Genomic DNA, 13,103 nt, shown 5'->3' with positions numbered 1-13,103 from the left:
GGAGCCGGGGGAGGCGGTGGCGATGGAGGAGGTGATAGGGTGCGGGCGGCCCCTGCGGGCGGCCGGGCTCGCTCGGGCGGCCGCCTGGCTGCTGTAGGCCTCGTGGGCCGGGAAGGGGGGGGGTTGGCGGAGCCCCCAGTCTGGGGACGGAGGGAGGCGACTGCGGGTTGCGGGGGGCGCTGTCCGGGGCCTGGGAGGGGAGCCCCTTTGTTTGCTCCGGGCAGAGCTGGTTCCGGCTGTTGTGGCGCAGATAGGATTGCGGGGGCTCCAGCCCTTTTCGTGCCCGGAGCCGACCCGGAGGGGCAGCCGGGAGGGGCCGCCCCAAGGTCCGGGGTCCCCGTCGTCTCCTCCTCCTCCCTTGACCCCCTTCTATCCTTCGGAGGAAACCCCCTTTCAGCCCCGAGCCGCGCGAAACTGCGCCGCATTTGCACACAAAAGCTGTAGTTGGAGGTGACGAGACGGTTGGGGTGCGAAGCTGTCATGCGAGCTAACGAGGCGCTCGGAAGTGGCGGTAATGAACTCCGCCGGGGCCCCGGCCCCGCTCCGCCGCCCGGGCTCGCTCGCTGTGTGCGTGTGGAAGGGGAGCTGGCAGCGCCGAATTGGGCAGGGGGAGGCGGGGCTCGTCCCCGGCGGAGTCGCGGGCTGCCGGGCAGGTGTCGGTTTAATAAGGAGGGAGGGGTGTCCAGGACTGGGGTCCGACGGCGCAGGGTCGACCCTGCTGGTGCTCTCCGGTAGTCTTTTGGAGAGTGCACTCTTCCGTAGTGTTTTGCAAACAAGTCCTCCGGTGTGAAGTATGCGCTATTATTATTGGCCATCATGTAACCTTACTAAGACGGAAGAGTAGCTGTTAATCAGTCCTGCTCCGGAGGTGGATAACACCGAGGTCAAAGCAAACAGCTTTGTGTATGTGAGCATCAGGATTTGGTTTGGGAGAAAATTGGTGTTCACATTTTTTTCTTTATAAAGGAAGATGTTTCTGGCGGTTTTTGAGATACCAGATATCAGAATTTTGAACTTGAGATGTCTTTGTATGCGGCAAAATAATCACTGATCATAAAGTTACTGTATTTTGGGAAAGCAGTGTACGGGTTGGTTAAATAATAAGTCAAATGGGAAGCTGGGAAGGTGGCTCAGTGGTAGAGCGCTTGCCTTGCATGCATGAGGCCCTGGGTGTTCGATTCCTCAGCACCACATAAACAGAAAAAGCTGGAAGTGGTGCTGTGGCTCAAGTGGTAGAGTGCTAGCCTTGAGCTGAAGAGTTGAGGGACAGCGCCCAGGCCCAGAGTTCAGGCCCCACGACCGACCAAAAAAAAAAACCCAAAATATAATAATAAGCCAAATGGAGTTGGACCTAATCTTTTCTGATGTTTGTCATTTTTTTGTTTATACAAATTAAGTCGATTGAGGAAACAACTTTAAAATGAAGATTGACCAGTTTTGTTTATTTTTAAAGAGCTATTGTTAATTAGATTGAATGTTCTGAGTGCTTAGAAAAGTTATATTAAAGTTAATAGTTTTTTTTTGAGTAGTGGTGTTTTAAGTATATGTGTATTTTTTTAAATTAATTAATTAATTTTTTATTTGTGAACATACTGTACAGAGGGGTTACAATTACATGGGCAGGATAATGCGTACATTTCTTACCAAGCATTGCAGCCTCCTCCTTTGGTTTACCCTTCACATCCCTTCCCAGCCTCCCCCTTCCCCCCCATATATGTGTATTTTTTGAAAAATGATGTTTGAAAGTGTCTAATAGTTGTGGCATTCAAGTTTGAAGGTAGCAAAAGTTTTCATCTGTTTTTCAAACAAGGTATTAGACAAGTCATTACTGTATGAGACTGTCGTTTTAATGGACAAAAATTTAAGGGAGAAAAAAATGCCTTTTTTTCTTAACAATTTAGTTGAAGTCAGATAAGGAAATAGGTGGGTTTTTTGAAAGTACAATGTTTTCAAAAGCTCATTTAGCTTCCAAAGATTCTTGGTTGCTGTCAGAAATAGAAAAAAAAAATTTGTCCCACTTTGTCCAAATTTTGATTTACATTAGTAAGTTGAGTGACATTTCATTGAGTTGTAATTAAAGTTGTAATTAAGTCATTGGATTTTAGACCAGGTAGAGATTAGAGGGTTCACCAGGGAGGAGACAGAATGGAGCAGATTGTTATTTGACAAAAATGTTAACTTATGAATCTTTCTACTGAATTGTCTCTAGGTTGCTTTCATAATTTTTTCTTTGTTTCAGATTGAAGTGAGTGAACTCAGATATAATTCAAGCTTGTTGGAGGGCTTAAAAAAATAGGCTGATTCGGTGCATGAGAGCAAGTTACTGCTGCTTACCACCGTCCAGAGACTTACAGGTGCTTGCCTGCATTGCAATAAAGGACTCATCTATTGAGCAAGACTTCTATTTATCTCTTCGTTTTGGAGAGCCTAATAAACTGTTATTACAGTTTCTCTACTGACTTTCAAAGTTTTGAAGTTTGAAAGAGACACCTTTGCAATTAACACAGCATGAGCACGGCCAGAACAGAGAACCCTGTTATAATGGGTCTGTCCAGTCAAAATGGTCAGCTGAGGGGCCCTGTGAAGCCCAGTGGTGGCCCTGGAGGAGGGGGCACACCGACCCAGCAACAGATGAACCAGTTGAAAAACACCAACACAATCAATAATGGCACTCAACAGCAAGCACAGAGTATGACCACCACTATTAAGTAAGTGTTAGACATATTTGAGGAACCAATCAGATTTTTTTTTTGTTATTTTGTTTACAGTGAAAAGCAAAACTATTTAAGGTTTGATCTTTGTTGTTAACTACACATTAATGACTCGTGATTCTGATAGAGGTCAGTATTTGTAATAAAATAATGCATTTCTGCCATAACTAATTCAAGTAAGTAATGAACCATAAGCACAGGTAATATATTAACTTTGTCTAGATTATTTGTAGAAACAATGCAGGTTTTCATATCTCAGTGTAGAAGTTATTAGTTGAGTTTGTTCTAAAATGAATGATATAAGACTCATTTGTGTGTGTGTGCATGTGCGTGTGTGCACATGCATGCAAGTGAGCACACACAGGCTGGGGCTTGAACTCAGGGCCTGAATGCTGTCCTGAGCTTTTGGGCACTCTACCACTTGAGCTATAGCTCCGTTTCTGACTCTCGGTGGTTTATTAAAGAGTCAAAGACTTTATTCAAACTGTGATCTTCAGATCTCAGCCTCTAGAGTTCTTAGGATTACAAATGTGAGCCACCAGCACCTGGATTCATCTTATTTTTGTCAGTACATATTTTCTAGTTATCACCATCACCTCTCTTTTTTCCCTCTTGTTTTTTTTGTCGGTAGTGGGCTTGAACCCAGGGTCTTGGATGCTGTCCCTTAGCCTTTTCTTGCTGAAGGCTAGTGTTCTACCACTTGAGCCACAGCTCTGCTCCTACTCTACTTATTTGATAGTTAACAATTTGAAACCTTAATTTAAAAAGCAAATTTAAAGACTCATTCTTTAAATTAAAAAGTGGGGGGCTAGGAAGGTGGCTCAGTGGCAGAGCGCTTGCCTTGCATGCATAAGGCCCTGGGTTAGATTCCTCAGTACCACATAAGCAAAAAGAAAGCCGGAAGTGGCGCTGTGGCTCAAGTGGTAGAGTGCTAGCCTTGAGCTGAAGAGCTGAGGGACAGTGCCCAGGCCCAGAGTTCAGGCCCACAACTGACCCCCCCCCCCAAAAAAAAATCTTGACTTTATTTTGCAAAGTATGAATAGGCTAGCTGAATTTAGGCTGCTTTTAGTTATTAAGGATGTAAACTACAATTGCTACTGTATTATAGGAATATTTTCCATTAAAAGAAATATAATTTGAGGGCCTGAGGAATGAATCAAATAGTAAAGCACCACACCTGTCTAGCAAGCTCAAGGCCCTGTGTTCAAACCCCAGTCTTGCCAAAAAGAAAATAAATTCTAGCCAGGTGCCGGTGGCTCATGCCTGTAATCCTAGCTACTCAGGAGGCTGAGATTTGAAGATCACAGTTCTAGCCAGCCTGGGCAGGAAATAAACCACCAGAAAATCAGAAGTGGCACTGTGGCCCAAGTGGTAGAGTGCTCTCCTTGAGCTGAAGAGCTCAGGGACAGCACCCAGGCCCAGAGTTGAAGCCCCACGACTGACCCCCTCCCCCCCCCAAAAAAAAAATTGTGGTTTGAGACACTAGTGGATATTGTTTCCTCTTTGTTGCTTTTCCTGGATTGATTTTTTTCTTCAGTTCTTTAGATCTTCGTTTATAGGCTACCTCTGCCTTCTAGTTTCTGTCAACTGCCTCAGAACTCATAATACTTAACCACTTCTCATTTAAAATCGTCTTACCTCCTTTTAAGATTATAACTTCTGTTGGGCACTGGTGGTTCACACCTGTAATCCTAGACATTTAGGAGGCTGAGAATTGAGGATCCTGGTTCAAAGCCAGCCTGGGCAGGAATATCTGTGAGTCTCATCTCCAGTTAACCACCAGAAAATTGGAAGTGGTATTGTGGTTCAAAGTAGTAGAGCATTAGCCTTGAGCATGCCTAGGCCCAGAGTTCAAGCCTGGAAAAAAGAAAAAAAAAAAACAACAATAACAAACATATGAATGGAGGCTGGGAAGGTGGCTCAGTGGTAGAGTGCTTGCCTTGCATGCCTGAGGCCCTGGGTTCGATTCCTCAGCACCACATAAGCAAAAAAGAAAAACGCCGGAAGTGGCGCTGTGGGTCAAGTGGTAGAGCGCTAACCTTGAGCTGAAGAGCTGAGGGACAGCGCCCAGGCCCAGAGTTTAGGCCCCATGACCAGACCCAAAAACAACAACAACAAAAAAAAAACATATGGATGATGCAGCCTGACACAAACACAGGTCTTGGAATTGGTAGCAAAGCACTATCTGACTTAGTGGGGTGTGGGGTTACATGTCTCTAATCCAGGGCTTTATGACTATGTAAGATCTAGATTTAAGTAAAATAAATCTAGGTCTAAGATCTGGGGATTCTGGTAGTGTAAGAATGGCTGCAATGAAATAAATGGAAATTTGTTTTAAAGATGACACAGTGAACTAATTGGAAATAATTCCTGGCAGTATTTTCTTTTAAACATTAGATGTTTTGACTTTTTTGTTTGTTGGTTGTGGGGCCTGAGTGCTGTCCTAGGTGTCTCTCTTTCTCCCTCTCCCTTTCCCTCTCTCCCTCTCCCTTTCCCTCTCTCCCTCTCCCTTTCCCTCTCTCCCTCTCCCCCTCTCCCCCTCTCCTATCAGTCTCTCCCACAGACCCCACCCCACTCCCACCCCCTCTGCTAGCACTCCATTACTTTGAGCCATGGCTCCACTTCTGGTTTTTTGGTGGTTGAGTGGAGCTAAGAGTCGCACAGACTTTCCTGCCCAGACTGGATCCAGCCATGATCCTGAAATCTCAGCCCCCTGAATACATTATAGGCATGAGCCAATGGCACTCAGCTGTTTCTGTTTCTTTTTTTGTTTGTTTTTGAGTGGAATTCTGTTGATAGGCTGTCCTCAAACTCCAGAGTTCAAATGGTCCTTCTACTTTAGCTTCCAAAATATTTGGGACTGTATTTAGGCTACCTTGGTTTTAACTAGTCACCAGAAATGATAAACTTAAGATGCCTAGAGGACATTATGCAAACTACTTGCCGTATTTAAAGGAGGTGGCTGTTTGACTAACCTATAGCAGAAAGCAGTTTAGTGTTAGAGGTGTGTGTGTGTGTGTGTGTGTAAGTAAAGGGGGTAGGGGGGTGGGCTCCTTGGTTTCAATCCCCAGGCACCACAACAAAGGAGAAAAGTGGAGTTAAAATCTAGTTAGTAATCTCTACTAAGTGTTACCATTCAAAACTTTAGAACATTGTTGCAAATGTGTCCTTTCTTTTTTTTCTTTCTTTTTTTAAAGTAAAGACAGTTCTTTAGCTGAACCCAGGATTGTTTCCAGTTTTTCGAGAAAATCCATAATCTAAAGTTTTTCATGAAATCTTAAAATTTTTAAAATTTGGGTGCTGTTTAAAATATACTATCTAGGCCTGGAAAGTTAGCTCAGTAGTAGATTGCTTCCTTCATATACATGGGGCCCTGGGTTCAATTGTTCAGCACCACATAAGCAGGAAAAAAAGCTGGAAGTGGCGATATGGCTCAAGTAGTAGGGTGCTAGCCTTGAGCTGAAGAGCTGAGGGTCAGTGCCCAGGCCCAGAGCTCAACCCCCACGACCCTCCCCCCCCAAAAAAAATAGTCTCTCTCTCTCTCTCTCTCAAACCATCTTTTGATTACCAGTTGCACTATGCTGTTCTTAACATGAAGGCCCTAAGAACCCTTCTTTTTTTTTTTTGGTCTGTCGTGGGGCTTGAACTCTGGGCCCTGGGCACTATCCCTCAGCTCTATCAGCTCAAGGCGAGCGCTCTACCACTTGAGCTACAGTGCCACTTCCGGTTTTCTGGTGGTTTATTGGAGATAGGAGTCTCACAGTCTTTCCTGCCCAGGCTGGCTTTGAACCGCGATCCTCAGATCTCAGCCTCCTGAGTAGCTAGGATGACAGGCGTGAGCCACCAGCGCCCGGCCCTAAGAACCCTTCTATCTAGAGTTTTTATTTTCCTGTGAATACATTCTCTAATGTTTAATTCTTTGGTTAACTTTTTTTTCTCTGTCTCTTTTTTTTTCTCTTTATTTCCTAGAGCTTGAACTCAGAGTCTTGAGCTCTTGCTTGGCTTTTTTGTTACCTCTTGAGCCACACATTCACTTCTGGCTTTTCTGATTAATTGGAGATAAGAGTCTCATAGTTTGGACTAGCTTGAAATTGTAAGATTCTTAGATCTCAGCTTCCTAAGTAGCTAGGTAGGCATGAGTCACCAGTGTCTAGCTGGTTCATTTTTAAATTTTTTTGCCAATCCTGGACACTGTCCCTGATGTTCTTTTGCTCAAAGCTAGCACTCTACCACTTAAGCCATAGCACTACTTCCAGCTTTTTCTGTTTACGTGGTACTGAGGAATTGAACCCAGGCTTCATGCATTCTAGGCAAGCATTCTACCACTAAGGCAACCTTCCCAGCCCCTGGTTAACTATATTCTTAAGTGTATGGCAAGATATAAACCTACTCTGCTTTTCCTTTTGTTCAGAATTTATTATTGGGCTGGGAATGTGGCTTAGTGGTAGTGCTTGCCTAGCATGCATAAAGCCCTGCAGTCAATTCCTTAGTACTATATAAACAGAAAAGGCCAGAAGTGACGTTGTGGCTCGAGTGGTAGAGTGCTATCCTTGAGCAAAGAAGCTCAGGGACAGTGCCCAGGCCCTAAGTTCAAGCCTCAGAACTGGCAGAAAAAAAATAATATTACAAAGGTGATGTACAGAGGTGTACAGTTATGTAAGTCAGGTATTAGTACCTTTCTCTTTGGACAGTGCCACCGCTTCCCTCACTTTCTCCCAGTTTTTCCTCTCTAGAACTTAATTATAGGGGCTGGGAAGTTGGCTCAGTGGTAGAGCGCTTGCCTTGCATGCCTGAGGCCCTGGGTTCGATTCCTCAGCACTACATAAGCAAAAGGAAAAAAGCCGGAAGTGGTGCTGTGGCTCAAGTGGTGGAGCGCTAGCCTTGAGCTGAAGAGCTGAGGGATAGCACCCAGGCCCAGAGTTCAGGCCCCACGACCGGACCCAAAAAAAAAAAAAAGAACTTAATTATATTGAGGATGAATCATGTTAAGTAGGAAATTTGATATTTTGTTTACTGTATTCTCTCTAGACCTGGTGATGACTGGAAAAAGACTTTAAAACTCCCTCCAAAGGATCTAAGAATCAAAACTTCGGTGAGTTGGTTGTAGAATTCAAGTAGAAAATGGGAAGTAATGTAATAATGTGTAGCAATCTGTCATAGTAATGATAGACATCGTTCCACTTTTTTGCTTGCTTGCTGCTTTTGGATAATGTCTTCCTATGTAGCTATCCTCTTTTCCAACCTGTATGTGTTTAATATTTTACTTTTTTTTTTTTTTTTTGCCAGTCATGGCACTTGAACTCAGGGCCTGGACTCAGTCCCTGAGCTTCTCTGTGCTCAAGGCTAGTGCTCTACCACTTGAGCCACAGCACTACTTCTGGCTTTTTCTGTGGTACTGAGGGCATCTTATATGCTAGACAAGCACTCTACCACTAAGCCACATTTGCATCCTACTTTTTTCTTTAACTTATTTTAAAGTAGTTGCATGAAAGGGTTTCAGTTCAACATGTCTATCTTAAGTGTGTAAAAAATTGTATGTTGGTGCTTAGCGCCGGTGGCTCACGCCTGTAATCCTACGCCTGTAATCCTAGCTACTCAGGATCTGAGGATCAGAAGACCACATTTCTTTTTTTTGGGGGGGGAGGGGGGTCCAGTCGTGGGGCCTGAACTCTGGGCCTGGGCGCTGTCCCTCAGCTTTTCAGCTCAAGGCTAGCACTCTACCACTTGAGCCACAGCACAACTTCCGGCTTTTTTTCTTATGTGGTGCTGAGGAATCGAACCCAGGGCCTCGAGCATGCAAGGCAAGTGCTCTACCACTGAGCCACCTTCCCAGCCCCAGAGGATCACATTTCAAAGCCAGCCTGGGAAGGAAAGTCCTTAAGACTCTTATACCAATAAAGCACTGGAAAACAGGAAGTTGTGCTGTGGCTCAAGTGGTAGAGCTCTTGCTTTGAGCTGAAGAGCTGAGGGACAGTGCCCAAGCCCAGAGTTCAGGCCCCACGACCGGACCCCAAAAATAAGATTTTGTAGTTCTTAGACAGATTTTCTTTTTTCTTTTGCCAATCCTGGGGCTTGAACTCAGGGCCTGAGCTTCTTTGTGCTCAAGGCTAATACTCTACACCTTGGCTTTTTCTAAGTAGTTTATTGTAGATAAGAGTCTGAGGGACTTTCCTGCCTCGATAGCTTTGAAGGTATCCTCTCAGATGCCTAAGTAGTTAGGATTACAGCTGTGAGCCACAGTGCCTGGCTTATCCTAGACAAATTTTCTTTTCCTTGTTTTTTTTTTTGGGTCCGGTAATGGGGCCTGAACTCTGGGCCTGGGCGCTGTCCCTCAGCTCTTCAGCTCAAGGCTAGCGCTCTACCACTTGAGTCATAGCGCCACTTCCGGCTTTTTTTCATTTTTTTGCTTATGTGGTGCTGAGGAATCGAACCCAGGGCCTCAGGCATGCAAGGCAAGCGCTCTACCACTGAGCCATCTTCCCAGACCTCCCCCATAATTCTTTCTTTTGGGTCCGGTAGTGGGACCTGAACTCTGGGCCTGGGCACTGTCCCTCAGCTCTTCAGCTCAAGGCTAGCGCTCTACCACTTGAGCCACAGCGCCACTTCCGGCTTTTTTCTTTTTGCTTATGTGGTGCTGAAAAATCGAACCCAGGCCCTCTGGCATGCAAGGCAAGCGCTCTACCACTGAGCCACCTTCCCAGACCCAATGAGTACATTTCTTATCAAGCATTGTAGCCTCCTCCTTTGTTTCCCCTTCCCATCCTCTCCCCCTCCCCCATGAATTTCTATTTTTGTGATACCTCAGTGCTCAAATTATTCCAGATTTGGCCACTTTAAGTCTCCTTCAAATTAGTTCCTGTGTTGTGGTAGACTCCCTTCATTTTTTGGGGTGCTTTATTGTTATTTATTTTGGCAGTACTAGAGTTTGAACTCAGACCTTGCACTTTGCTGTGCAGGCACTCTGACCTGAGCCATAACCCAAGGTCTACTTTTTTTTTGGTCAGTCATGGGGCTTGAACTCGGTCTGAGCGCTGTCCCTGTGCTCTTCAGCTCAAGGCAAACGCTCTACTGCTTGAGCCACAGCACTACTTCCAGTTTTCTAGTGGTTTATTGGAAATAAGAGTCTGATGGACTTTCCTGCCCGGGCTGGCTTTGAACCGTGATCCTCAGATCTCAGCCTCCTGAGTAGCTAGGATTACAGGCGTGGGACACTGGCGCCCGGCTCAAGGTCTACTTCTTTAGTTTTTGGTATAACATAATGCCAAAATTATTTTCTACTTTAAATACACCTCCCTTCGATTCCAAGGAGCCCTGATTCTATTTAGTGGGGACTGAGAAAAGAACAGGGAAGTGCATAGATATGTACATAGATAAGTACATTATACATTTACTAGTCTATGTTGTGCTAAGGACAAATGCTGTGAGAGGGCTGGGAAGGTGGCTCAGTGGTGGAGCGCTTGCCTTGCATGCATGAAGCCCTGGGTTCCATTCCTCAGTACCACATTTAGAAAAAGCCAGGCCTGGTGCTCGTGTCTCACACCTGTAATCCTCAAGTGGTAGAGTGCTCACCTTGAGCTCAAGAGTGCAGGGACAGCACCCAATCCCAGAATTCAAGCCTCATGACTGCCGGGGAAAAAAAAGCCAGTAGTGGTGCTGTGGCTCAAGTGGTAGAGTGCTAGCCTTGAGCAAAAGAATCAAAGGCTTTGAGATTCCTAAATATGAATAAACATTGAATGTCTTAGTGTTAAATACTGGAGATTATGTGATGAGCAAGACAGGTAAAGTTCCTGTCTCACAGTCTGGTAAAAAAGGCAATTCATTATATGAATAATTTCAACATAATATGGTGGGTACCTTTCTACTTAGAATTGGGTGTCTAATAGCTATTAGAGAAGGGTGGATGACCTTGTAGAAAAGGTCCTGTTTTGGGTAGAGAACTCAGGTAGTGATTGCCTAGAGACAAGATCTAGATTACAGGGTTGCAGTTGATATCAGCCATTTTAACTAGAGGAATGAAACATTTTGTATATAAATTCTTATACTACTTGTATCGCCATACTTATCACAGTGCCTGTGCTTATTTTAGAATGTTTTGATGAACTTAAGCTAATCTGTGTCTTTACGTAAATTTGTTCTAATGAACTGCCTGGTTAAATCCGAAGTTGGTTTTTCAAAATAGCTCTCTAAGCCTTGGTTTCCTGACCTATAAAATTGAAGTAATAGTTCAGTTGTTGTTGAAGAATGAGTGAGATAATTCATTTGCTTAGCACAGGGAACAGTACAGGATAAATGCTTTGGATTCTTTAGTATGCTATGGATTCTTTAAGTAATGGTTTTATCAACAAGGAAATAAATTCAGCAGACTAATTCTTCTTCACTCTGAAATACTGAACTTTGGACTTCAGGGCCTTGCACTTGTTTAGCAAGGGCTCTAGCCCTAAGTCATACTGCCAGCCTTTTTTCACACTGGCTAGTTTTGAAGTAGTCTTGTTTCCTGCCCTGGACTGTGTGTGATCCTCCTATTTTACGCATGCCAACTTGCTTACCTAGACTGACTTGGAGCTTCGATTACTCAGTCTTTACTCCCAAGTAGTTAGGATTAGCCTTCAGAGTGTGTCAGTACTGGGGCTTGAACCTCAGGTCTTTAAGGCCCTTGTTCCAACTTTTTCCACTCATGGCTGGCACTCTGTTAATCACTCAGAATAATAATCATAAATACTTCGAGGAGCTAAAAAGATTCTAACAAGGTTGGGTGTTGGTGGCTTATGCCTGTAATCCTAGTTGCTCGGGAGGCTTAGATCTGAGGATTGTGGTTGGAAGCCAGCACTGGCACAAAGATCATGAGACTCCTATCTCCATTTAACCAAGAATCTGGGGATGGAACTGTGGCTCAAGTGGTAGAGCACTAACCTTAAACAAAAAAGCCCAGGAACAGTCCCCTGACCCTGAGTTCAAGTCCCAGGGCAGGCACAAACAAACAAGTAAGTATGTAAGTACCTAGTATTATGCCTGGTACATAGTAAGTAGTAAAACAGTTTTCAGTTTCCATCCTCTTTTCCCATCTCTGGCAACCCCATAGTTTCCTATTAGGTTTCATAGATGTCTTAATCTGACTTAAACTGTCTTGCTCCATTATACCTAATCTTCTGGGAAATTAATATGGATGTGATCAATTCTCTGCTTAAACTAATGCCCATTATACTGGACAAAATACTAGTGAATCTTTAAGATTATCATATGTACTGTATGAAAGCTTGACCTTGTGTTTCCATAAGGCTGTATTGTTAAAGATGGGGGAGAAATAAAATTCAGTGACTTTAATCTGACAATATGGATCACACATTCAACCTAATTCTGCACTGTATCACTTCATTCAAAAGTTTTATCCTGGCTGGGTGCCAGTGGCTCACGCCTGTAAGCCTAGCTACTCAGGAGGCTGAGATCTGAGGATGCTGGTTCAAAGCCAGCCCCAGCTGGCTGCTGCTGATATTCATGCTTGTAATTCTAGCTACAAGCATGACAGATGTGAGGATTGAGGTTCAGAGCCAGCCTGGTTAGGAAAGTCTGAAAAACTTATGTCCAATTAACACCAAAAAAAATCTGGAAGTACAAATGTGGCTCAAGTGGTAGGGCTCCAACCTTAAGTGGAAAAGCTAAGTAAAAGAGAACACCCAGGCCCAGAGCTCAAGTCCCAGTAATAGCGCACGTACCAGGTGCCAGTGGCTCACACCTGTAATCCTAGCTACTGAGCAGGCTGAGATCTGAGGATCCCGATTCAAAGCCCAGGCAGGATGTCCGTGAGACTCTTATCTCCAGTTAACTACCAGAAAACTGGAAGTGGCGCTGTGGCTCAAGTGGTAGAACTCTCACTTTGAGCTGAGGGACAGCTCCCAGGCCCAGAGTTCAAGCCCCATGACCGATAAAACAAAACAACAACAAAGAACCTGGTCTTAGTCATTGGGAGAAGACAACTTACCTTGACTTTTCATATAGAATCTTGTGCTTGTGCCCACAGTCATACTACCCATATATACTGTTTAACTACCCATATATACCTGGGATAACAAGTGTGCCACAGAGCTCAGCTTTCATTCATTTTGATGGAGAGTCTCCTGAATTTTTTTCTAGGCTGGCCTCAAACCATAATTCTCTCAATTTCTTTTCCCCTAGGCTGGGTATTAAACACTGGGCTGCATGAATGCTAGGTGAGCATTCTTACCACTAAAGAATAGTTTACAGGTCTCATGTAATGATGGACATTAGCTTCAATTGCCTTAGTCTTTTCAAAAATAAGGATTTCTGGGCTGGAAAGGTGGCTCAGTGGTAGAGTGCTTGCCTCGCATGCATGAGGCCGTGGGTTCAATTCCTCAGCACCACATAAGCAGAAAAAAG

At 44.4% G+C, this 13,103-nt stretch overlaps 1 protein-coding gene across 1 annotated transcript in view; it reads left to right on the top strand.

Moving 5' to 3' along the window:
* The first annotated feature begins 2,146 nt into the window (after positions 1-2,146).
* Ddx6 (DEAD (Asp-Glu-Ala-Asp) box helicase 6) overlaps positions 2,147-13,103 on the top strand; it is a 41,472-nt gene continuing 30,515 nt past the window's right edge. Inside the window, exons 1-2 of the mRNA XM_013009499.1 lie at positions 2,147-2,708; positions 7,740-7,803. Coding sequence (XP_012864953.1) covers positions 2,509-2,708; positions 7,740-7,803 — 264 coding nt within the window. The 5' untranslated portion in view covers positions 2,147-2,508. The remainder of the gene's footprint in view (positions 2,709-7,739; positions 7,804-13,103) is intronic.

Source organism: Dipodomys ordii, unplaced genomic scaffold (genome assembly GCF_000151885.1).
Source record: "Dipodomys ordii isolate 6190 unplaced genomic scaffold, Dord_2.0 Scaffold10, whole genome shotgun sequence".
NCBI classification, from domain to species: domain Eukaryota; kingdom Metazoa; phylum Chordata; class Mammalia; order Rodentia; family Heteromyidae; genus Dipodomys; species Dipodomys ordii.
Note: the sequence above shows the minus strand (reverse complement) of the source record. Positions and strands in the feature narration are given on the sequence as shown.